Source organism: Cloeon dipterum, chromosome X, assembly GCF_949628265.1.
Source record: "Cloeon dipterum chromosome X, ieCloDipt1.1, whole genome shotgun sequence".
In the NCBI taxonomy this organism is placed as follows: domain Eukaryota; kingdom Metazoa; phylum Arthropoda; class Insecta; order Ephemeroptera; family Baetidae; genus Cloeon; species Cloeon dipterum.
In genome coordinates this window covers 25,364,263-25,391,503 of record NC_088790.1, presented here as the reverse complement: position 1 = coordinate 25,391,503, position 27,241 = coordinate 25,364,263, and the positions used below count along the sequence as shown (strand labels likewise).

At 39.1% G+C, this 27,241-nt stretch overlaps 1 protein-coding gene across 1 annotated transcript; it reads right to left on the bottom strand.

The window, feature by feature from the left end:
• Window positions 1–1,513: 1,513 nt before the first annotated feature.
• LOC135946280 (Krueppel-like factor 2) lies at window positions 1,514–22,516 on the bottom strand. The gene is made up of 2 exons (XM_065494436.1): window positions 22,330–22,516; window positions 1,514–5,444 (listed from the first exon to the last, which is right to left on the bottom strand). The coding sequence occupies exons 1-2, from the start codon at window positions 22,357–22,359 to the stop codon at window positions 4,722–4,724; spliced, it is 753 nt and encodes a 250-aa protein (XP_065350508.1). The 5' UTR covers window positions 22,360–22,516; the 3' UTR covers window positions 1,514–4,721.
• Window positions 22,517–27,241: the final 4,725 nt, after the last annotated feature.

Genomic DNA, 27,241 nt, shown 5'->3' with positions numbered 1-27,241 from the left:
ATTTACAATTTTTAAAAAATGTTCCTGCAATTTTTGACTTTATATGCGGCAGTAAACTGAAAAGCACCGGGGGCCACATTCACGCGACACGCAGATATGGCGTCTTGTATAGTACGGCGGGAAAGTTTCAAACGTATAATAAAATTTTTAATGAAAATACCGTCAGCAATATGAATAATTTTGTTGTTATTTCTCTTCTAGCAGCTGATTAGCCCGGTAATTGGCGAATTGACCGTTAGATGGCACATCAGGATTATGGAAATGTAACAAAATACGCGGGAATGAAATAATTAGGTCGGCACGCCTCTTTTTCGACGCTTCTGATTGGCCGCTGGACCGTCTGCTGATTGGCCTCCGTTATTTCGACGCCATATTGACTTCTGACCGGCGGGAATCAACACAGATTGCAACCTGGCCCTGGTTCTGAAAGGATTTTTTGTTTTCAGCGATCCCTATAATGAAAAACTACATCTTGAGTCACAGTCACAGGGTTGGGAATAAAATTAGAACAGAATTGGCGCCATCGGTGACATGAGACATTAACTACAAATTTTAGTTGAAAACGCGGTACTCTATTTTATTAGATTTAATTAACACTTAAAAGTCATTAAATAAGGCTTGATTAAATCGATTTAACCCATTAGTATAGTTAATAAAAAAAACTCTTAACAGGAAACGCTGCTCTGCATGATAATTCGTCGTTTGTCACCAGAATGTTGGAAAACAGCTTTGAGAGCGAAAATTCCGATGCGAAACACCAGTTTTTGCCGCTAATGAGGAGAGCAAGTCTCACGAGGAGGAAGGAAAGGATTGAATCCATTTTTCACATCCCTGGCCGTGATTGTGTACGTGTCTTGAGCTGCGCCCACTCGATGTATATAATAAGGTTGCAGCTTTCTGCCCGCACAGCACACATACGCGATCGATTTGGCTGCGAGATAAATACTTTCTTTGTGTTTTGCAACGCCAGGAAGCGATGGACGGATTCGTCAACGGGATTAAATACTGCTTTTGAATTGTCGGCCAGTGAATGTCAACTTTGCATTTGAGCCTGACCATTGAGACAAGATCTTCGATCTCTCAACAAAGAAATCGCGATTGATCTTTACCATGGTCACGTTTTTATTTTCAATTGAAGATAAAAAATTAATTTTGTTCGAATGATTTACTCTGGACTGGGTAATTTTTTAACATCATGTTGTGATTTTGGTAAGTCATAGAAATCCATCAATAAAATTTGACAATAAATTTGTCTTATTGTGCAACAGACGTGACGCGGGGAAGGGCAAAATTGCATTGCAATTGAAAAATAAATTTATTGATTGTTTGCGAGTTGCTGAACGGCTGCTTTGCTTTTCACTTTTCTTTTCGCAACGGGGCGATTCAATTCGGAGAGAAGAAATCGACTCGACCCTGTGGCAGTTTATCAAAATATTTTCAACCGCACACACACACATGCTTTTGTGCGGCACTTTCACATCCATCTCGCGGAGAGAGAAAAAAGAAACAGCAATTGTTTGTCGTTGAAATTATATATCGTTGTAATTTATTTCTACCACACAAGTTGTGTAACAATAGGCATTTTTACAAATCTCATAAATAATACAGACGCGCTCGTTAACATTGGAAACTCTCTTTCCGGTCAAAAGTACACAGTTATTAATCGATTATTAGATTACGATTTTACAAACAATTTCAACAAGTACAAGTTCAGTTGTTGACAGTATGGAGCAAAATTCGACAGACAAACGCTATTTAAACGCGATAGACCGATTCCAATTGGACACCATACACAATAAGGTTTCAAACCGGAATTCGTCTTAGTGTTTGACAATGCTTACTATGTACATTAAATAAGAGTTAATTAAATTGTGCACTCGAAGATGCCACAGCTTGAGATTTCGAATCGTAATAGAGGAGCAATAATCGTCGGAAAGTGCGTTTTCTGACTAAGTTTTTTGAAAACCTGCGTCATCAGTTGGCTGATTGGTTATTGCGAGTGCGCGATTATCTCAGGAAAAGAGAGAGAGAGGAGAGAGAGAATAATGATTATCACTAACTAGCACACACACGCGAGAGCAGTGGAAAAAAGTTGTACTAAAACATGCTCCAGTATGTGTGCGTGTCAACAGCCTAGATTAAAATTAAGTTTAAAATATGTATGGCAAGTTGTGGTAAACGGAGAGCGTTCGTTCGCGTCCAGTGCGATCAGTATATATATATTTCTTTCTTTCTTTTTTCGAGGGTTGGCTGACACTGTCGCACACTCGTCTAAATGCAAATCGAGAGTGGAAAGTGACACAATGATTCAATCCTCGCATTAAATTATTTCCACACGCACTTTCTACGAACGCGCGCCAAAACTCATTTTCAATCCTGCCAAATCGCACGACAATCACAAAAAGATACTCTTCTTTCCAGGCATGTAACAAAAATCGATCACGTTGACAGTTTGTGTCAGATTCCAAGCACCATTATTGCTATTCAGGATTTCACGACTTTTCTGCATAACCGACTGGTACTTTCAATAAAAATCCAGCAATTAAAGACAGTCTGTGACGAAGTTTCTAAGCACAAAAATCGATTCTTGAGGGTTGAATTGGGTAAAATGGATATTTTTTCCGACCAAAAAGTCCAGCGCGACGTGCGCAGCACAAGTAGAACTTTTTCCCGCCGAAACAAAATGAATGCGAGAACTGCGCGTGCGTCAGAGCTGGCTGGAGTCATTCGTACAGGCCTCTGCCAGTGATCAAACCAGCTCTGACGCATGCGCAGTTCTCGCATCATAAATTCCTATTGTTTTGGCGGGAAAAAAGTTCACTCGTCGCGCTGGACTTTTTGGTCGGCAAAAATATCCACTTTACCTAATTATTAGACCCTCAAGAATCGATTGGTTGTGCTCAGAAACTTTGTCAGAGACGGTCTTTAAAATAATCATTCAAAAAGTTCTAAAAATATAACTTGCAAGATGTTAACTAATTATTATTACAAAATCAAGCAGAAACTTCATGAGAAATATTTAATCCAAAATTTTTGGACCCGATTTTTCGTGTAGCCTATGCTTTAGTCGAAAATGAAATAATGTTGCTTTAGAATGTCTGACTTGAACAAATAAATCCGAATCACAGAGGACGGAAGGTGCGAGTTGGGCAGGCGAAAACGTGACAAAAATCATCGATGGCAGAACTTGTAACAAGGGTAACTTGATTTCGAGAATGGCGTTGCTTGAGGCACGTGAAAGAAAAAATTGCAAAAAGCACACTTTTTGACTAGAATTCGAACAATTTGCGCGGTGGTGCAATTTTCTCGAGAGGTCGAAAGGCGCTCGTTCGTTGCTCACTGTTGCATTGTTCGACACTTTAATTAAGCCGGCCGCTCATTTCGTATGACAAACTCATTTTAATGCGGACAAACAAACCGGTCGACCTTGATGCGCACGTATTTATTTCATGAGACTCGCTCGCTCGTTCCGAGAGAGCCGAGAGGAGCAAAAGAAGCCAAAGCCGACCTGTTAGATAGATACCAACGCACACTAAATTACGCATCGCAATTTGGGAATTGCAAACTGCGGTCGCAAATCAAGGCCGGGCCCAAATTTCTGTCATTAAATTTGCCAATTGCTATTGCAGTTTATTTTAAGCCGATCTAATAGGGTTTTTTTTGTGTGGAAAATGAGGGGTTCTGATTGTGAGCTGAGGTTTGGAGTCTAATCAATGGAAACGCAGGGTTGCCAAAATTCTTGCAAATCTAAAAATGGGTAGAGAAATAGGAAAATACCGAGGGGAAAGAGGGCATCTAAATTTTTGCCAAAATAATAATGAATTTCATTTAAAAATCATTTTCCTCCATTTTAGAATAAAAAAATCTGCATTTTTTGCAGGTTTTTAACCACTGCTGGTTGAACTGCTAGATTTTGCGTAAAAGAATGGGAAATTTTTATTTTAAGAAGAAAATAGCTTTTGTTTTTTGGATAGCTCATTGTTGCTATGTGAAAATTGTTTAAAATTGAAATATCAATTATATCAGGTTGGCAAAAAATACGCATTTTTTAAAGAAAAAGTTGTAAAAGGCGGGTTTTTCAACTTTAAGCAGTTTCTTGAAGGTAATGTTTGCAACTCAGTTTTCAATAATTTCCTAAATATTAGCTCATGACCTCGACTTGAAGAAATTGAGGCAGCAAATTTAATGGCAATTTAAAAGAAAAAATCCGCACATTAGAGGAAATTTTGACCACTCCAACCGCAAATTTCAGATTTTCACAGGTGAAAATGGAACAATTTCTTGCGCAAGAAATTGGTAAAAATTGAGTGGTAAGCAAATGCAACCCTGAATTAATTGAAAATTTTTTGCAAGATTTTTCAGCCTTGATCGATCTTCATAGATGATGATTTTTTCCCGAGCGGCCTAATTTAATTTGTGGCAAAATTGTCGTCGGCATTGGCTGTTGAGTAAAACCTGCTTGAGACCCCCTCGGTCTGATCGATCGAGTTAGGAGCGGCTCGGCTCTCGAACTGCAATCCGTTCGCGTACATACACTTTCAAAATGCGGCGTCGGCAGCGTTCGCCGGCACACATTACTCTCGTTTGACTGTCTATTTTAATGACTTTCTTTCACGCAGCTCTGTTCAGCGGCGCGCGCGGAGGTGTGAGTCTGGGCTCGAGTGTCTTTTCCGACGACTTTCACACGTGTGTCCCTCGGCCGGCCTGCTCACTTTCCTCTTCTACACACTGACGTGCCGCTTCATGTGCAGCGACAGGTGGTCCGACCTGGAGAAGGCCCGCTCGCAGAGTCTGCACTGGAAGGGTCGGTCGCCGGTGTGCTTGCGGTAGTGCCTGGTCAGCTCGTCCGACCGGGCGAACTTCCAGCCGCACGCCTTCCACGAGCACTGGTACGGCTTCTCGCCGGTGTGCGTCCTGAGGTGCGCCTTCAGGTGCGACGACTTGGTGTACGTCTTGCCGCAGCCAGGGTGCGAGCACGTGTGCGTGGTCAGCTTCTTGCGGCCGCAGCTGCGCCGGCCGCGCTTGGGCTTGTCCGCCACGGGCATGACGATCGCCGCCTGCAGGTTCGGCGACGACGGCGGCGTCATCACCTTGAACTGCAGCGGCCGCGGCGCCGGCGGCTTCTCCTGCGTGTCCGGGCTGGCCGGCGGCGACATCTGGCCGTGGCAGTAGGCCACCTGCGTCTGCACCACCGTCATCAGGCCGTCCGACTCGGGCTCGTACGCGTGCTGCTCGGCCGCGTGGTTGATCAGGAAGTCCAGGTCGACGTACTCCTCAGTCTGGAACTCGTCCGTCGGCACCATCGGTGGCGGCGCCACCACCGGCGCCGGCTGCTCGCCGTACGGCGAGCACGGCGGCGGCGTCGGACTGCTCGCCACCACTGGAGACGCGTGCGGACCCGCCGGCTGAGAGCCCATCAGCATGCTCTCGATGTCCTGCCACATCTGAAACAGCCAAACAAAGCAACCTTGCCGTTAGTCAGGTAGAACGAGGATTTCTTTCTTTGAGAAAAATCCAAAATATCCGAAATACTGTAGAGGAGACTTGTGCAGCCCCTACCCCGAAAAAGGACAATCTCGGTGCTCTAAATTATTTTAAACGATTTTATTTTTAAAAATCAGTGAATCAAAAACCACAGCTGAGAGTTTTTTAAACAACCTCTGGGATTTTTAAAAAAATTATATTTTGTACCTGACGATTAATCAAATTTATCATATGAATGAAGCCAATCCAGAAGGGATTTATTTGTAGCCATATAGTTTATCATAAAAATTACAATGAGATGGTTGAGAATATAGGTAGATTTTTAATTTAGGAGCTGTTTTGCGTGAGAAATGGATATGTAACACGGAAAACATTTTTCATCATTAAAGTTACAGTTATTATTCTACTGATAACGAGAACCAATTTACGTGACAATCATGAATAAATTTTTTGAAATCAGCAATAATGTCGTTGAAAAAAAAATTGGTAAAGTAAAATACTGTTGCAATTTTAATGCTTTGCATTTGACAAATAATCTTCTCCCCACAATTACCACGGTGATTCAGAATGCCTTTGTCATTGGATTTTATTTTGTAGGTAAATATTAATTAGGGACCAAAATATCTGCTGCTGAGTAAGAAATGGAGCGTTCACTCTTAACTGCGTCCGTTTTTAAGGTAATGCCCTCAACGTCGGGCATTTTCTTTTCCAAAAATTGCTAATTCCAATCAGGTTCCGGGCTCGCCAATTTTGGAATGCACCCACTGGTTTTTTTGCGCAAAATCAAATAGAAAACAACACCAGTTTTGGGTTTTTTCCGCATTTTTCAGAATTTTAAACTCCAAAAAGTCAGGAATTTCAAAAAAATTACGATGAAGGGTAAATTTTTGGTGAAATCAGTGGCTTTTTTATTGATTCTGTCAAAATCCCCATTTTTTGTCATCCATGGGAATTTTCGAGCTTTAATAAAAAAACATGTTTCTCGAAAAAATGCGCAAAATTGCATAAAAAACGCAAAAACCGTTTTATGCAATACCGTGGGTTTTTTGTAAAAAGGCGGGGTTTTTGCAAACCCTGCTGATTCCAATAAATTAACAGGGTGTATTTTATTCTATTTTGTCTTCTCATAAATTCGAATATGAATTTTTATCAGACCTCAATGAGGGCAGGTGGAAATTACCTTGAAATTAATTTTTCATTACAAACATAGCGCGCCTCCAAAAAATGATATTTTGGAAATATTCTTGCCCGCAAACCTCCCTTATTTCATTCAGAACTTCAGTCCAAGAATCATGAGCAACCATAACAGGCCAAATTATTAATTTTGAATCTAATTATTCCTTGAATTTCGTTTTAATAGGTTCAGTCTAAAATAAAAACCTTCATGGATTAGACAATTTCCTTAATTTGGCAGCTTTATACGAGGATAATTTTGAAACGAGAGCCGTTTTGGATGGTTTCGTCCAATTCCGCGAATGCTTTTGGACATGCATCGCCATAAAATCCTCGTCTAGGAATGTTATACCTAGGCCTTAGAGCTTCCAAATGTGGAGCTGCCTCGCTTATTAATCACGCATCTCACGAAACAGAATGCGTGCGCGGCGGCAAGGCTGCTGGCCGACAGCGATGCGAGACAGTTTACGCATTTAATTCCCGAGATAAGAAAATCAGTGACCTAAGCAAATTTTTAATGAACTGTAAAAGCAGCTTAATGCATTTTGATGCTGAAAAGTTAAGTGCCATTGTTCCATTGTTGTCGGGCACAACAAACAGCGCGTTAGACTGACTATTTCATAAAGTCGTAATTACGCCGAGCGGTGGCCCGCGGCCGCAATGTTCTCCGCGGCTACCGAACTAATAAAATCTCCAGCACTCTTCCTTTCGATTCTGCTTCTCTCCATTCTGGAATCGGTATATCGAATCGGACCGCATTATTATTATTATTATATTATATATATACACCTCGCGTGCTGCGACCGCAGAGTGTATTATGCGGTGACTGCATAGTCGTTCACTCGCCACAAACAATTCCCACTGACCATATTTAACTGAAAAAAGAAAATATTGTTTTTGTCCGCTTACGCACGAAGAATAACAAATGCAAATTTCCCGGATTTTTTCAGGGTTTATCGCTTTATTGCGTATAATTAGAGGGTAAAAAATCGTGCGCGCGGACTGGAGATTCCACGCGCGCATCGACGTTCAGGGATCTTGATTTTCGTTGTCAACTGAGGCCGAGTTAACTTTTTAATTTATATATGTTTCTCCTCAGCGTGGCGAGGAGCAATTTTCGTTTTATTACACGTCCCGTGGCGGCCTTGAGTGCACAAGTGCTCTAATTCTGCTAGTCAGGGTCCTCTGCCGTCGAGGGGCCCCTAAAAAACCTGCTTCATTTCCATTTCGTACACATGTACCCTAGCTCGTAAAATGACTTCTTTTTCCGCACCTCAATTTGCACGGAATTCCTTTCCCAATAACTCGCGAAGAATTCCTCATTAAAATGAAATATATAAATACGTTGGATTCTTTCCATCAATTAAAATATCTGCCATGCATGCAATCTGATTAGGAGGAGCTAAAAAATAGAAGATTTCTAAGCTCAAGATTTGCTGACCTTGAAGAATTAGAAAAAATAGTTTGGCTGTAAAAATTTTAAAAGAAAGTTTAGTTTCTTTGAGCCCCCGCGAATTTCGTTCAAGCCCACTTTCGACACAGTTGCTGATAAATTTTCGATTTTTTTATTTGTCAGCGTGATCGGCCAGGATAAGCGAGCACTAATGAGAACAGCCGGCGGACAGTTTCACTTTTCGATAGCATCTGAGCCTGGTAGTTTGATGTGCGTGGCCTGGCCGAGAAGATAATTCGCACCACTTTAGAGTGTCAGCCAACAGGTTTCTTGTCAGCCGCCACGCACGTGATTTCTCGTCTCCAGCTGATTATCTCCAACTTTGCTCGACTGAACTGCTTTTATTTTATTTACCGTCTATCGCAAAATGATATGAAATCGGAATACTTTTGCTATTTGTGAAGGAAAATTGTGTGTAATCTGATTGATCAGGCGCCAAAAATGAAATAATGGACATTCCAACTGCGTCTAAAGAGGTAATAACGCGGCGTAATGAATTATTACAACGAATCGAGGCCATAAAGCAGTGCTAGAAGGCCGAGAAATGAATTGATCGGGAAAGAGCAATTCGTTGCGGTAGCGGCTAATGACTGTAACTACACTTGGTAGCGAGCGGCGAATGACTGGTAATTCAAATACCTCGGCGTTTTTTACCTTTATTTACATCGATACCGATTTTACAGGAGAGACTTAAAACGAGTTTATTAAATTTGCGTTATGAGTTGGTAGAATCGATATCGATATTTAAAATCTTCATTATCGTGAAGCTATTTTCATACCGTCACACCATAAGAAATCTTCGTCTCACTAATTTATTTTATAGCCAAAACTTGACCCTGAAGGTGGTATTAAACATTTGAGTTTGATTACCAAGTGATTATGCTGCCTTAAGACATTGATTTGTGCAAATAATTAAAGATACAGTTATGCAATTTGATATTTATTATGGTTATTATCGTAATTATGTGATAATTTGACAAATATTAGCAAAAATACATACCATACACGCATACATAAAATTTGATTTTTGCCAACATTGTCATCGCTAAATCTCGGGTTCAAAGTGTCAGAAATGCAAAAACGGCACACCGTTCGACTCGTCTAGAGCTTAGAATACGAGATTTAGGGATGACTATGTCGGCAAAGATCAAGTTTAACGTTATATTATGAGCGCGTGCATGCATTTTTGCTAACATTGCCACCGCCAAATCTTGGGTTCTAATTATAAAAAAATGTAAAAACTGCACACCGTTCGACTCATCTCAATTTCCTATAGATAGCCAATGCAATTTAGGGTAGTATTTTTTTAATTTAAGAGACTTGTTTTGTAGAGAAAAAGTGTCTGAAAGTGCTAAGCAACGCGATTTTTATCTTATCTGTAGTGCACAGGGTGGAAGGGGGATGAGGGTTGATCACCTTCCAAACCCTTCGGCTATCTAGGGAAGGTTTAGACGAGTTGAACGGTGTGCTGTTCTTGTAATTCTGATGTCTTAAACCCGAGATTTGGCGATGACAATGTCGGCGATTATTGAGTTTTGATTTCTGCGATTGCTGCATGTATTGTCATCGCATACACTAGATGGCATAAAAATCACGCTTCTAACCATCATAATGGTGTAAAATTTTGTCCTGGTGTAGATCATTGTAAAAAAAAACAAAAGACGCACGAAACCGTGTTTGGTAACGAAGTGCAGTTAAAGGTAAAAAACGCCGAGGTATTTGAATTACCAGTCATTCGCCGCTCGCTACCAAGTGTAGTTACAGTCATTAGCCGCTACCACAACGAATTGTAATTGTGCAGGTCGGGGATCAAGAGGTCGCGCTGAATGAATTGCAGTAGTTATTTCTATTCTCAGGTTTTCGCAAGCGAAACTGCGTGACCCTTCGACCTGCGCGCGAGTGAGACTGCATTCCGATCGCGATTGATTTGCACGCGGCCTTGTTGGTTGCGTTTGCGTTTGCGCTGGCCATCCGACAAATAATAATAAATCTCGATCAGCCTTTCGCCGCGGATTTGATGGCTCCAAATTACACGCCGATTTGTCATTATTTTCCGCGAAAATCGTGCTGGCGACTCGCGATCGGACCAAGGCCACCCGGAATATTGGAAAAATTAGCTCGTCGAGAAATCGAATCAAAACAAAAAAGAAGCCGCCGCGTTTTTTTATTTCTCTCCAAAGCAAAATGAATCTGCGGTTGGCGCATGGGTGTTTGACGAAATCTCTGTGGTACATGTTCCGCATTTTACTTTCGTGGGATAGTTTGCACAAAAAGTAATTGAGTGCGCGGCAGTAATTGCAGATTACATTGTCAAGATAATTATCAATCAGGCGAGTGGGTCAATAAAATTAGACTGAATTGCACTCAAGGCCTATAAATAAGTAGCTCTTTTTCTTTTTTATTATGATTTGCGGCTGGTTTAGTAATGTACAACACACACGCCAGCCGCTGTAATTATCGACTAAACGGGGCATTTTCGATTCTTTCCAAATGAGAAAACAAGATCTGATCCAAAGAGAGAACATTTTTTTGTGCAGCAATGATGAGATGATAATTTAAAAATAAAGAACACAAACACACACAGATCGCTTTCCCTGTAGATTTAATAAGAAATCTTTGTTCTGTTTAAAAATGTGTTTGCAAAACCTATCTATAATTTCTAACTAGTGCCTACACCTTAAGAATTGAGTTTAAGACTGCTAATTTTGTATGCAAAGTTTGTTAGCTGTTTTCGAACTTTTCCAAATAAAAACAAGCATGGTTTCCAAGATGGAAATTTTTATTTTAATGCATAAAGATTAGTTTTTTATTATATTGCATACCCCATTGGATAAAATAAAAATTTGCCGTGTCAACAATAGCTTAAAATTTGTGAATAAATTTACAAAATCTAAGTTTTTTCATTTCTAAGTCCTGTTTTAATTATTAAACGCTGAATAGAATCAAATTATTAACCTTTAAAATTTATAATACCATAATTGCTGCTATAAACCTGTTAGAACAATTCGTTATAAAATTTACAATAGTCAAAAAAGAACCTTGCTAAATTAAAAACTCAAATTTAGTTAATTTTCTCCCAAATTTGCAACCTGTGACCAAAATTTCTGGCAGATTTCGATTCCTCTCGTCGAGATCTGTCCATCAGCGTATAAAAGCTTTAAGGGAAACTCTTTGTCGCGAAATAAATTAGGTTTTCAATTAAGGAGACAGTCCTCAACCATTTGAAAAGCTTAAATTAGGTAAATTTAGGCAATAACTGAATCCTTATCGATAATTCCATGCATTTTGGCAGCAAGGATTTATCAGGATTTTGTATATCAGTTCTCTTTAAACAATTTTCAAGTAAAAAACCCAGAACTAATTTTGTTTGATGGAAAAAATAATTTAAACAAAAACGAGATCAATAGTAAATGAATTAAACATTTCTATTCCTCTGTCCATTTCCTCGTTGGGAGTGTATAGATTTACGTGTGTTGATATGGATTTTGTTTGTCGAGCTAGAGAAGTGAGCGGCAAAAAAGGGAGCGTTCGTTGTCTCGAGAGCGACAAGCAGTGAAAATCTAATCACACGTGTATCAATTACAACGGCCGCGGGTGAGCGAGCTAGCGAGCGATATTTAATTAGATAAGTGCTTTATTAAGCCGACGCATGTATGTACATACACGCGGAGAGGGTGGGTGGGAGGAGGCCAATTTCCCTAGCTGCAAGAGCAGAGTGCTTTCAATGCACATGACGAATTATGTTTTAAGGAGAAAGTGGACGCGATCGAAAGCGAGCTCCACATATCGAGAGGACTGGTTTTCTTGATTGCATCTTCGCCGTTTCCTTATTGCGCAACGCACCGAATTGTTTGCTCGCTATAACAATTAGTGTTCTTCAACTGGCAGTTAGAAATCGGACTCACCGCGTATCAATTCTAATCGTTTTTATCTGAGCACAGAAATTTTAGTATTATAATTATGGGGTAATGATCAGAACATTTCGACGGTTTCCTGTCCGTTTAAACTGCAAACGCACGGTTTGGCGCAGGATTAAAATTAATTGTCGCATCATTTGATATGCTTCAGTTTTAATAATCATTTGAGCAGAAAATTCCTCTCAGCAATTATAATCCACTTCCTCTTCCTGACGCAACCTGAACTGAACTGCCGCTAATTAAACGCAATTCAGCAAGCAATCTCGTGTTTTTATACTCGTATTGCCAGCAATTCATTTGTCTAAGTACTTATATTTTTCTTGACCTAGAAACATATGTACAGCGCGGGCGCGACTAGTTTTTCCTTTCTCTTCGCGCCGACGACTCGCAAATTTTCTCTATACGCGCGCTGACAACTTTTTTCTACTTCATCCCAATTGTTGTTTTTTGTTCAATATTAATTAGCGCAAAATTCATATCAGATTTAGCCCTGCGTATGAAGGGAAGCAAGCAAGCAGTGCTTTCCTCCGATAAATCAATTCATTTGAAAAGAATTAATGAGTCATTTGTGACTCCACATGTAAAGGTTACAACTTTCTAATGGACCGTTTTTGATGCTCTATAAGATAGCCTTTATGTCTTGAGTCTACAAGAGCGTTATAAATTAAAATTCCAGTGAATGAGAAAGGCTTATTCATACCTTAACCTGACGTTATCATCCACACCTTCGCATGGCAACGTGAAAATCTCAATTTTTCAATTTGCATTCCTTCCGAACTGTTTCAGAAGCCGCGAAATTTAATTAATTCAGAGTGATGCTGGAAGATTAAACTCAGCACGAGACCTAAAATTGCTATAAATGCTGCCCGTCTGAATTTGCGCAAGATCTTATCAAGAGAAACTGGTTGATTTGGAAGCCACCGGGGTCAGGATTCAAGCGACGCGCAGACATGGCGTCTGGTAGAGTACGGCGGGAAAGTGACAAAACGCAAAATGAAATTGGTTTTGAAAAATTATCATGAAAATACCGTCTGCACAATGAATATTTTTGTTGTTAATTATTTAATAACTGCTGATCAGCCCGGCAATTGGCGAATCGACCGTTAGATGGCACATCAGGCTAATGGAAATGTAACAAAATACGCGGGAATGAAATTATCAGGTCGGCACGCCTCTTTTTCGACGCTTCTAATTGGCCGCTGGACTGTCTCCTGATCGGCCTGCATTATTTCGACGCCATATTGACTTCTGACCGGCGGGAACCAACGCAGATCGCAAGCCGGACCCCGGTGCTGTGGGCTATTTTTAGATTTAATTTTTTCTGCCTTTATTTCTGTCCACTCTGATCAAACTGGCTGGGACAGAATTATTTCAAAGTAAACCAACCGAGCCCGCCGTACTTTATAGGATCGTTCTTTCGCCGGGGCGAATTTATTTTCTCAGTGAGCAGAGCCATAAAAGTCAGAGCATAACAAGTCTGGGCCGCGCGCGAGTGAGAGATCTGCGTGTTGGATGGAAATAATAAAAGGTCCGAGCGCGCGGAGCGGAGCGAGAGATGCATGAAGGTACACACACTCACACTCCTCTCTCGTTTGTGTATATGTATTTATTCGCCGTGTTTAGCTATGAGAGTGCTTTATGGAATAAATGTGTTAGTATTATCAGCTCTTTTATGTGTTTATTTATGCGGCCGAACAACAAGCGCAGGCCATTTGCATATGAATATTTCATAGAAAGCAGCCAACGCTCTCAGGCTCAAATAAATGGATTTTCGAATAATGTACACAGAGTGCGAACAAAATGGCACGGTTCAATTACGAAAGCATTTTCTTGTCACGCGAGAAAGTAAAATCACATTCCAGCCCGTTTAAGTGTGCTTGACACTCAGATAAAATTTAATCCCAATTCCCAGCGAGAGATTTAGAAACTCTTGGGATGATATTTTCTTTGTAAAAATAATTTAAAATATTCAGCAATAAATTGACCTAATTTCCTTCATTGACATGAACAAATCCGGCAATAAATTTCAGTGAGAAGTGAAATTCGAACAGCACTCTCAATATAATTTTACACTTTGAGCGTGTCATAAAATGGCATGCGCATTGTTCAACGAGTGCATGCATTTACCATGCAAAATGGCTCGCAGCGTGTTTCTGTACTTATTGTCATCCGTTTTTGCGCCCAACATTATCCTTTCTCGCGCAACACGGGACATAAATAAACGTGTAAATGGCTTTTATTGCCCCACGCTGGCGGGCGACAATGTGAGAAGCTAATTGTTGGTCGCTCACATTAATTATTTGGCAAAAGACGCTTTGTTGTAAAAATGAAAGCAGCAGTGGTTCAGGTCGTTCGCAATGTACAAATTTACATTTCACACAAAAAAATAAATAAACGCTGCTCACGGCGTGTTATAAAAGTTGTCTTTTGTTATTTATTCCTGGAAATGATTTATTTTTGTTGCAAAATATTTTTTTATTTAAATGCCAGCAAAATCTTGGAAAATCCTTGTTGCCAATGCACGAACTCATCCCTTAGGATTTATTTGAATCCAAATTTGAGCTAATTAGCAGCGTAATTTTTTTTAGGAAAGTGGCAGCAAAGTTCAAAAATGTTCTTCCTGCTTAAAATCCTATTTTATTTCCCAACAAAAAGTTTCCCTAAAAGGTTTCATACGCTGTTGGACAAATCTCGATGACGAGGAATCGAAATCTGCCAAGAAAATGTGGTCTAGCGCTGGAAATTTTGGAGAAAATTTAAACAGTTTGAATTTTTACTCTAGTAAATTAAAGAAAAAATTGTTTATTTCATCCAACAATAGAAATAATTATCAATTTTCGCAAACAACTTGCAATTCCTTTTCACATTGAGATACAATGTAAAAAACTATAATGTATGTGATGATAAAAATCTAGTAGTTTATATTTTCAATAAACATGCTAGACTCGAATCTAGCGAGTCCGTGGTCGATAATTAATTAAGAGCTGAGTCTGCGGCGGAGTTGTGTGCTGAGCGGTGGGTGTTCCATTAACGCGATCAGATTCGCATCTCTCGGGTGACTAATAAAGAAAATCGATTATGCGGCCGAGAGGGAATTAACATTTATTCGAAATGGGCCGCCGGACAGTTTTACGACGTTAGAACGCGCGATTAATACGGCCGAGAAAGACAGCTAACAAGCCTTTCGCCAAAGTTATGCGACAAGGTCAGCGACGAGATTTTGTCATAATTCTTCGCTCGCCATTCATGATTATTGTGAAAACATCATAAATTTTTGACTATGGAAAAGCATGACCGATCGATTCGCATGAACCAAGTGGAATTCACATAACTCAGGATAAATAAACGCAAGTCGCCTTGGCATTTCAACCTTTTCACCGTTGCGCGAATGAAATAAAATTAAAGCAACTATTCCATCTGGAGCAGGGTTGCATTTGCTTACCACCCGCTGGTTTTTTACTAAATTTTTACCAATTTCTTGCGCAAGAAATGCGATAAATGAATTAATTCCATTTTTTTCCCAGTGAAAATCTAAAATTTGCGGTCGGAGTGGTAAAAAATTCCTCTACTGTGCAGATTTTTTCTTTTAAATTGCCAATTGCTGCCTCAATTCCTCCAAACATTTCTCTCAGACAATTTTTCAAGTTGTGGTCAAGAGCAAATAATTAGAAAATTATTGAAAACTGAGGTGTAAACTGCAAGAACCTGGTAAAAATTGAAATTAAATCGATTTTACCACTGCAGGGTTATTTGCAACCATGCCAAAGTGATTCCTCATGTAAATATATTAAAAAATATCGTGTTTAAATTTCTAAAATATGAAGTGCACGACGTGTTCACATTCTGCTTCATTTGATATTTTAACTTCTGCGAATTGCACTCACAAAAACCTGCCTAGGTCCTTTTACAGTTGACTATACACATTCGCACTTCAGTAATCAGAATGAGCGAGATTTTTTGTGTGCTCAGCAGGCGATTGGGGAAAATCAACAGACGCGGCAATGATGATGATGATGATGATGAGTCATTAAGTTTTGACGCGGCGCGAGCTCCATTATTTCTCTGTTTACGACGTGTTTGCTTTTTGCTCGTCTGCTGGCCTAGTGCCGGAGGCGGCGTCGTTGTCAGTTTCGCCTCGGAAAAATTGCAAAAAACCATAGAACAAACATCGCAGCCGTTTCGCTACCGCGTGCTTTCGAAGAATGAAGAGTTGAATGCGCCTTTATAGAAATATGAACGAATAAAACATTATCCTTGAGAGTTATAAAGAAATTATCAGCACCTATTGATAGCGGAGTAATCGATTAATTAATTAGTCCATTAAGGGAACTGGTTGCTGTGAATTTCTATAAAGTCGAATGATTGAAATCAGAGCGGAATCCTGTTCTGTTAATATTTGCAATAGGTGAATTTATTTCTACATATCTAATTTATTTTCTAAACGTGACAGAAAATGCATTAAGTATATAAGGAGATTGTAGCTCTTAGAGAAGTTAATTCCACCAGTCTAGCCGGGGATTATACTCAGATTGCATTTTGTTTGCTTCCTCGCAACTACTTGTGACACTTTATGAGCTCAGAGATTGAAAAATGATGTAAAATGTGTAAAATATAAAATATATAAGGCAGAAAAAATAATCCTTTCAGTGAGAGAATTGAAAAAAAAATCACAGACAGTGTGAATAAGTTGAACCCTCTTTAAAATGATTAATTCATCACTCCACCGAACAATAGGCCATTCTGATTTTAAAGTGTTTTTTTTTCTCTCCCAAAGTGAATTATTAATTCGTCTGACTGGCCGATTGATGTTTTCGAGCCTCCGGTTTTAGCTGACAGAGGAGCAGAAAAAGTTCAATCAACGTCAGATGATAAATTTTCGGATAACGTCGCCGTAGGCTGTCGAGTAAAATTTGCATGATGCATTCTCTGGTGACAACAATATGATTGATTCGCCTTGAAAGATAGGAATCGCAACTCGGAACAAACAGGATGTCTTTGCTTCTCAGCCGAAAAACTCGAAAATGCTTTTGTCTCTTGGAGGACACGAATTCCGACTGCCTTGTTTGTCAAACCTTTTTCTTTTTTGGCGGGAGCTAAAATTTATAAATAAAATGAGACAATTTACATTTTCTCTATACCTTCCGTGCTTTTATAGTTTTAAAGAGTGGATCATTTAAGTGCACGTACTTTAACTACTTTTAAATCAAGTCAATTTCGAAACGCTGAGAGATCTTTTTTCGAATTAATTCGCCCGCCGCAAGGGATGTCATTGAGAGTGGTCAATAAAAAGAGGCAGTAAAATATTCAAATTATTGCGTTTCAGTCATGCAGGTTTTAAAACGTGGCAGTGTTACAGCTTTTATGCAAAGCAGCTATTTGCGCTTGAAACGTTCCAGACGGAGTCGTGAATTTGTGCTGATGATTGACTGACTGAGTAAACCTTGAGACACACGAATTCGGGAGCGTAATTAAACGCCATGAGAACTCACTTTGTTTACAATCAACGCTGCTAATCAACTTGTTTAATTGCCAGCTGTCGCTCCGCATCCGCCGTGGAGATTCAAACGAGCGTCGTAAAGAAAGAAAGAAAGAATTCTTGAAGATGATGCTTTGCTCCATATTTTAATTTGAGAAACTTTTATAAATGAAAAATTTTATACCCTCTAGCTCCAGGAGAGGTAAATTACTCATCATGTAACAAGATTAACCTTGGGTAGAGTTTTATTAAACCCTACATTGAGCAATAATTCCAAATGTAATGTCTAGTTTTTAAATTGTACAATGTTCATGGACATAGAGATAATTCTGAATTCTCAACGTGCTGCGAGCTTTTTTATAGGACTAGTCTGTTCATGAAGACATAAAAAACTTGAGATGAATTTGAAAAATCTGGTTTAGCGTTTCTTGTTTCCACATGCTAATTAGAGGAACAAGTCTTAGCATCTGTCTCGCTTTCAAAGTAACGAAAAATTTGCAATCAAACGGAAACACCTAGAGTAATGTTTAATGTTAATGAGCAAACGTGTCGCCGCCGCGCCATAATGTGAGTGGAAAAGGTTCAACACACGCAAGTTGTCAAGTCGCACACGCAACACATCGCGCAACACCACTTTCTTGCAAATACACACTTGTCAGGGACAGTTTTTTCAATACACTGTTCAAACTGAATTTTGAAAGGAGCAGATTTCAGGTCAAATTTATATAGTGACATGATTGGATTGCGGTCAGTACTTTTATCGATTGAATGAAATTAAATTGGTGAAAAATTTATCGTCTTAACCCTTGTGGCAATGCGAGTCGACAAACCTGACTCTTTATTTTTTCTGTCTGCCACATCATAGGTGGACAACTGGACAATCATCTTTTTTTTCACCGAGTGGGAATGAACGGCATTGCAAGAGCAGCTTACATCTTTTGCTCAAACTATAACTGTTTCAATCCCATAAATCAAAACTTCAGTTAATCACGGAAGTATTAATAAAAATAAGACATTAAAAATTATCTTTTTCAAGCTTGAATGAATTTTCAGGCAGTCAAGCAAATTTCGGTGGAAATGCCACATGTTTTGTGGCGATTTGCTTTGAATGTTATTTTTTTTCGTCAAGAGTGGCGCTTGTGGCTCAGCTGGAAAGTGACAAAAAGAGCAAAACAATTCGATACCCGTGTGCAGAAAAGTGATCGCAGGAAACGTGAGGAAATTCAATCAAGTGCGGCGGCGTTTTTCGACTTGTGAGAGAGCGATCGCCGCTCACAATGAAAGAATTTGATCGTTTCAGCTGGAGAGCGAGTGAGTGAGTGCAGCTTTATGGCCGCAAAGTAATTTGGCACGACCATTAAAATTCCATTAAAAAGAAACTGGATCGATCGGTTCTCAAACAACCAAAATAATCGTGGTGAGAACTGCAGGTGGAAATTCTGTGTCAATTGGTATTATTTTTTCGAAAAGTTTCTTGTTTACATCGGCGTCTTTTAAGTTTGCATTCCAGATGGAAATGATTCTAGATTTAATGACAAGGGAAACGTGTTCTAGGATATTAAAAAATCTACATTTTAGGCGTTTGGAATTACGCGTGTATATACTTAGAGAAGAGACCTTGCCAGATTTGCTTCGTTAATTACAGGTTGATGCTGAATTCCGATTTTAATACCTCTCTCTACGCAGTACGCACTTTAGATGAGTTTTTTTTAATTGGTCCAGAGCACAATTTGAATTTATAGCGATTTTTAATGGTTTCTCACCCTGGTGGCGACCCAAAAAATTATGAAAATAAATCCTTCATCTCCCAATTAAAATTCCAGGTCGGCAGTTTTCGCCGGCAGTCGGAATTAATTTTAATTAAACGAGTCTTAATAGAAATGCGAATGAATTATTCAAATGAGGGGTAATCATATGATTACAGCCGAGAGGGACGATTTTTCTCGTTCGTTGCGAAACGTGTTAGTTCGCACGTTGGCTGGCGCACTTGTCAGTCGGAATGACACGGGTGTGAGTAGCAACAATTAATAATTTGCGCCGCGAGTCAATCAGTGCGTGTTTCTGCATTTTAATTCACTTTGTTTTGACGTGTGTTTCTCGCCGTCTGACGAAAGAGACCGCAACAGCTGCTGCACAACGAGAAACGCACCCTCCGGCCTCGAATCTCGCACAATAACAAACTTGCTCACAACGTAATAATTATATGATATAATATATAATGCCGTAAATTCGTTCATTGACGCAATTCGTTGCACGCCGAATGAGCAATCTTCATATTTCGATCGTTCTCGCGATTAAATTATTCAATTTTACCGCAGAGAAGGAATTTATGAATTTTCTTTTTCCGTCAAAGCAGATTTTGAAACACTCAGACTTTTCCTACACCTGTGTTTAATTTTAAAACAAGTTAAAACGCGTATCTCTGAGAAAATCAGCTAAAAAGCAGCTGTATGTTTTGGCAAATAAAGAAAACCCCTCAAAAGTCACGCAGATCGAAACAGCCATAAATGGTCCATAATTTCATTTTCAATTGTTTAGATGTCCTTTTTATTTTTAAATAATTACATACTTTGGCCACATTGAATATAAATCAAGCACTTAAAACCCCCAAAAAGGGCATCACTGAATTAAATTTTAAATAATTTTGTAATTTTCCGTAAATAAAATAAAATCCCTCAACCACTCACATTTTCTTTAAGGTGACGAGTTGAAACAGTAGGTTGTCAAACTAAACATATAAAATTGAAATTTATGCATCGGCAATAAAAATTAATTTGAGCAGCAACATTGATCTTTTATTGTTTGGAGGCAATTCAACTATGTATGTATATGCGATCCGTTTTTTCCGTGCGTTTGTTTTCCTGCTGACCTTTGCGACGACTATAGCATAAAGCTCTCTTTTCGCCTCTCTCGGCCGGGAGTGGGCAGGAAGCTGAGAGCAGCACCTCTTTATAATTGCTCTGCATAAATATATGAATTGTGCGTGCATGTAATATTGTTATTATGGCAGCCGTCATTCTCATTCTCACCTTCGCATTTGCAAATTAAAAGCTCCGCCTGCAGGTGAAGAGACACGATTCTGAGGTCGCCGTTCAACTATTCACTTTGCATGCGGTAGCTAATTGGTGCACATAGAGAAAAACGCTTTTTAAACGATTGGAAAAATATTATGTAATATCTTTAATAGGCCAATTGGTCGTGATTATTTGTCTTGAAAGGGAAATAAAATTATAATAACTGTAATTAAAAACACCATTTAAATGGGACTAAAAGAAGCAGCAGGAAAGAAATTCAGGATTTGCAAAAACCCCAGGGTTGCAAAAAAAAACTGCAGTGGCAAAATGCGTTTTTTTTTTATTTTAACCAGTTTCTTGAAGGCGATGTTAGCACCTTTTCTAATTTTCTAATTGCTCTCATGACCTCGACTTGAAAATTTGTCAGAGAGAAATTGAGGCAGAAAATGGCAATTTAAAAGAAAAAATCTGCACAGTAGAGGGATTTTTGACCACTCCGACCGCAAATTTTAGATTTTCATAGGTAAAATATGGAAAAATTCATTTCTTGCGCAAGAAATTGGTAAATATTTAGTGGTAAGAACCAGTTGTGAAGCAAACGCAACCCTAAAACCCCCGCAAATTTCCTGAACAGCATTGAAAAAACATTTTTTTCGGACTTTTCCGCAATTTGAGCATTTTTTTGAAACACAAAAATTAGGGATTTTTTAGAAATGCAGTATTAAAATTAATGCCAGTGGTTTCACCAAAAGACCATCAAATTACTTAATTTTTTGGAGCGAAATGTGACTTTTTCGGGGTTTTCAAAATTCAAAATTTGTGGTTTTTCCTGCTGTTTATTTTTTTTTTGCAAAAACAGTGGTGCATTTTTTCGCATTGTCAATTGGCAAAAAATTGTTTCTTACTGAAATTCTGCAGAAAAATTGCAAAACTTTTAGCCTCAAAGCAGTGCGAGTTTTTTTTTGCCGTACACGAAAATTTGTCTGTCGGCGGATAAGTGAAAAATTTGCAGGTCGAATTGAGTCATAAATATTCATTATGCGGACGAACAAAAAGTTGGCAATTTGCTCCGCGAATACATTAGAGCGCGGTGTCGCATTTATTTAATAATTTGCGCGAATACATAAATTTTGGCGCGCGAGACAATAATAACGTTAATGAGTTTCCAGGTCACAACGGCAATTATTCATCCAAGTCGGGCCAGGATGATTTAATTATTTTCGCGCGCTCGATTTTCATGCCATTTAAATTTAATTATGCTTCAAACAACTGAGTTTTAATCCATTTTAAATTGAGGAAAGTAGTTTTGGTGAAGGCCGCGGCCCTTTTAAATAATTGATATGGTTCGTTACGAATCCAAACTAGGAATTTAGCAATAAAAAACCTGCGTGTGAATGCGCTCATTTTACTAATTATCAACACTCCTGGTGCGCTGATTCGGAGAAAATCTCCAATCGGGCAGATCAATAATCTGATGCGAAAATGGCATGCGGAGAGCTGAACGCGCGGCGGCTTCTCGGAATCGACTTATTTCCCCACCGCACTCATTTCGGCTGCCATTAGACGATTGCAATTTGTTTTGCAGTCGGCAAGAATGCAGTCGGATCGAAAACTGGTTTCGCTTTTGCCGCCGCGAAATCTGGAATATCAACAGCTGCCGCGCTTCCTACAGAATGAGACACCGAGAGCAACACTTTCAGACAAATTTATTCCAAAAACCCTTTTTTTAAAAAAAAAATCACTCTCCGAAAAAAACATCCCCTGCCAACCACCCTTAATAAACAAAGAAATTATAAAACAACCACTACTCACGTCTTGGAAAAATGCGATTTCGGAGCTCATGGCTGGCTCTGCTCTTGGGGGTGGCTCAGGTGCTCTCAGGGTGTTCAGGGTGCACTAGGTGGTAATCCAGGGCACAACGCGGTCGGCTGGCACCGCTGCATCAGCAAAGGGACACCATCAACGCTCGCACGAGAAGAGACTGGCTGCTGCAGAAGCGGCCGCCGCCGCGGCCGGGGCCCCCTCCCCTCCAGCGCCCCGCCCCGCCCCACCCACCGGCGCCACATTTTTCATCTCGGCGGTGCTCTCCGAAACGAGTCCTTTCTTCTCGGCCGCCGCCGCCGCAGCCGCAGCCGCGCCGTGCGGGGGAGCGACCAGCTTGTCCGGTTTCGCCGCCGCCACCGCCGAGCAGCCGACACTCTTTAATAATCGACTCGAGACGATGCGTAAAAAACGACTCGAAAGGAAAGCGAGCGCTTTTTGCATCCGCAATGCTCGAATTTTGTTTGTCGAAGTCAACACGTACGAGACCGTGGCAACAAAGTGATCAAATTAACAATATAGTGGATCGATACAGGGTGACAATTTAAAATTATTTGAATTGTTGGATCGACAAACAATAAATTTGTTCTAATACAATTTGTAATTTTATTATCAAACAAGAGTAAAAATTTTCTCCAAAATTTCCAGTGTTTGACCACATGTTCTTGACAGATTTCGATTCCTCTAGTCGAGATCTGTCCAACAGCGTACGAAACCTTTTAGGGACACTCTTTGTTGGGGAATGAAAATAGGATTTCAAGTTAAGGAGACAGTTCACACCATTTTAGCTTTGCAGCCACTTTACTCTAAAATTTACCGTGCTATTTAGGCCAAATTTGGCTTCAACTAAATCCTAAGGGATGAGTTCATGCATTTGGAAACAAGGAATTTCCAGAATTTTGCAGTACGTACCCTCTTTAAATAAATTCAACAATAAAATGTCATTGTGTATTAATTTATTGCATAATATCAATAATAATCATGTTCAGGAATGCGTGTATTGTAGGTCAGTAGGACACAGTTTGTAATAAAGTTAAATGTTACAGAAAATGAGTGAAAATCCTGATATATGGTCTCTTGTAATTAGGAAATAGCTAAAAAAATTCCCGGGTGGTCATTTAAATAACAGGCGACGAGCAGCAATTGTCTCCTTTCTGCAAAATCACGAGTTGATTTACAATTTAGGGAATTTTAACTCAATATTCGCACATCATTTAATAGATCGCAATGCGAGGGATCGAAATCAAACGAAAAAAAAACATCAACGAACCGAGAAATTTGGCGAAATCCGAAATTTAACTGTTCCTCCATTCTGATTTCATTGTTGCACATTGTAAAGATAAACCGTTGCTAAATTTCACAACAGTCAACTCAATAAACTACTTTTAATAATAAATTTTCCTTTATTTGAGGTCTATTTAAATATACCATTAAAGTGGAATGATACTGGGCAACAATTGAAAATTATTTAAATTGTTGGATACCATAAACAATTGATCCATTGACAATTTGCAATAATAGGAAATGGACCTTCCTACAATAAAAATTAAAATTTTGCCAATTTTCTCCAAAATTTACAATGCTTGAACATATTTTGTTGGCAAATTCCGATTCCACTCGTCGAGATCTGTCCAACGGGGTGTATGCCACTTATTGGGGAAACTCTTGGTTTTCAAATTAAATTGGATTTCAAGTAAGGAGACAACCAATACCATTTGAAAAGCACGGTAACTTTCCAGCCAATTTTCTCAAAAAATTACAGTGCTTCGTAGGTCGATTTAGGCTTTAACTGAATCATAAGGGACGAGTTTATGTATTGGCAACAAGCATTTTCCAGGCTTTTGCAGTATCATTCCTCTTTAAAACAATTTCAAAAAGTCATGCAAAATCTACAAGGAGCTAATTTATTTGCATATTTCCGTTACTTTCTTAAGTAATTTCAATTTACCTACAGTAGCACAATGGATAAGTTTTTGATTCAATCTGGATATTTTTTTTTAACTCAATAATATCACATCTTAAAATTGCAATACCTGACTAGTTTTCATTCTGTAGATTCTCTTGCGGGTAAAATTTGAAATTAATGCTTAACATTTTTGCTTTAATTTTCATCAATGTTGTAAAATGCTACGTAACATGTCTAGACATTTTCAGGATGAAGAAACTTATTGAACTTTTTGAGAGAAAAAAGGCCGAGAAGTTTGAAAAAAGGGTGTTTTTGTCGTTAGGGTGGAAAGTGAGCACGATCAGTTGATTTTTACCCTCGGAACATGGATACTAAGATCAGATAAGACCAACAGAACAAGTTAGAAAGTGAACCCCGGTGCCAGGGTTGCCCTCGAGCGATCCATATCATTAAACTCCTATTTTATAGCCACTTTACCGACGCTGACGGGCTCTGTATTGGTTCGATTTGCATGATCTGCACATCGCTGGAGCAGCCAATACGAGCCTTTGGAAGCTATCAGGTTGCTCAGAAAATACCCATAATCTCGATGCTGACAATCCTCAATTATCTTTTAAAAATAAAACAACCTGTGACATATTATTCCGTCCTTTCCGTGCCTTCAACTCAAGTGCAATTTCATTCACGATTTCGACAGCAACAATAACTATTTATGTGCTTCCTATGGTCGCAACAAAGGTTGTTTTCGCGGCGTGTGAAACCTCAAGGATGACGAGAGAGAGAGAGAGAGCAATGCATGATAACTCTCGCGATGAAACCGCAATCAATCAGCTAGTTTTAATTTGACGTATAGCCATTACTCTCTGTCCGCTGCACGCCGTTCCATAATCAAAACCCGTCAGCTCAAAATCAACACTGATTTTTTAAACTTCAATTTCAATCATTCAAACTTAGGTGTGGAGTTCCGAACATTAATTATTTCCTTTTCTTTTTATTATTACTTGTTTTAAATAATTCGTAAAACGCCGTAACAGAAGCGGTCAATAATCCATTGAATGACAAAAAATAATTTTTGTTCTAAAAATAAGTTAAAATAGCCGCAACTTGAATTGTTGGAGACTGCTGCGCGAGCCTTAGTGGCTATGCAACCGACGCAACAGCTTTAGAAATCGATCGAAACAAGCGAAACAAGCTTCTGCATTGCCGTGACCTCTTCATTTCATTTCGTAAACCTCTGCGGTGGGATCCTTTCATTCATAATTTATTCTATGAAAAATGCAAGGCTTAACAAGCGGAATTTTTAACCAAAACGAACCATTTGTCTCACGAATTAAAAAATTAACATAATTTTAAAGGCAGAGAATACTATATTTTTTTAATTGTTGGGTGTTAAACAATCTGCTTTTTGCTATAGTTATATAAATCCCTTTTCTCAAACACAGCAGGCAGATAAATTAGGAAAGACCAGCTATATACAAGCCCTTAGTGTTTGAAGCCATCAACAGATGACGCCACTGCATACTTAAGTAATAAATTAATTGAAGGCACGTTGCGGTTTTAGATTCAATCCTGCCACTGTGCATTCTTCACTTAATATACTCTCTTTTGACGTACTGAAAACCAAAATTGGTTCAGCCAATCGCTGTAGAATCGTGAAAAACTATTTTTTGAAATAAAAAATATTATCCGACGGTTTTTTATTTTGGTTTTCAGCACTTCAAAAGAAGGCATATTAAGTAAAGAATGCACAGTGGCAGGGTTGAGTCTGAAACCACTGCGGAAGTGCCTTAAAATTAAATTTATTGCCAAAGTGCACGGTGGTGCCATCTGTTGGAGGGCTTATGCAACTGATGGTGAAATAATTTAAGTTCAAGGAAACAACGCAAAATAAAACAAAATGGATTATAGTATGGAATATCATTATTTATTGCCTTTTATATACGTCTTCTGATAGTTTCAATTTTATTTGCATAATTTGAGCCACAAAGGCTTTACAGCCACTTAACATTTTAACTTGAATTACCATGTTTTATCCATAAAACCATTTGAGAATGAGAAAAGAATAACTGATAGTTAATTTTACAGTCACACACTATAGTAAGTCAGAACAATTATTTTTACTTTACTACAAGAACTAATGATTAATAGACCAGTTGCATAAACCCTTAGTTATTAAAGCCGCCAACAGATGGCGCAACCACAGACTTTCTTAAAAATTTTGTTTTAAGCGGTTTTAAGGCATTTCCGCTGCGATTTCAGACTCAATCTAGCTATTTTGCTTTTTTTAATTAACTTGCTATTTTTTGACGTGCTGAAAACCAAAATCGGTTCAGCCATTCGCCGTAGAAACGTTGGAAAAGATTTTTTTATTTCCAAAAATAGTTTTTCACGATTCTACGGCGATTGGCTGAACCGACTTTGGTTTTCAGCACGTCAAAAATTAGCAAATTAATTGAAGAATGCACAGTAGCTAGATTGAGTCTGAAATCGCAGCGGAAGTGCCTTAAAATCGAAAGTCTACTGTGGCGCCATCTGTTGGCGGCTTCGAAAACTTAGGGTTTATGCAACTGGTGAATTGAACAAGAATCATTTTCCCCTAGATTCACTTGCTTACAGCGTAAAAACCTCATCAACCTTTTTTGCCAATAATGATCGCATATTAATTGCCTTGAGAAACACATCAGTATTAGAAGATGCATTCTGGTCTGATTCCTGCAGTATTTGATGCCTCTCAAGATCGTCGTTCGTCGAACGCTGAGTGCACTTTTTGATCCAGGCAATCAGCGACTGAATTTCCGCTCTGACTCTATTCCAGTATATCACACCACAAATTATGTCAAACGCGAGGAAAATGTAAAGCAAAAGCCAAAGCCAATCAAAGTAGGGGCCTAGAAAAAAACAGCACATTATAGCTAATTCAATCATGCTTTGGACAAAATTTATACTTAAGATGAGAACCACAGAACTTCCATAAGCTGAATGTGGATCCACTGCTGT

Coding starts and splice junctions, on each gene's coding strand:
- LOC135946280 (XM_065494436.1), bottom strand. CDS start 22,359: ATGAGCTCCGAAATCGCATTTTTCCAAGAC. Junction 5,445..22,329: donor AAATCGCATTTTTCCAAGAC/GTGAGTAGTGGT, acceptor TGGCTGTTTCAG/ATGTGGCAGGACATCGAGAG.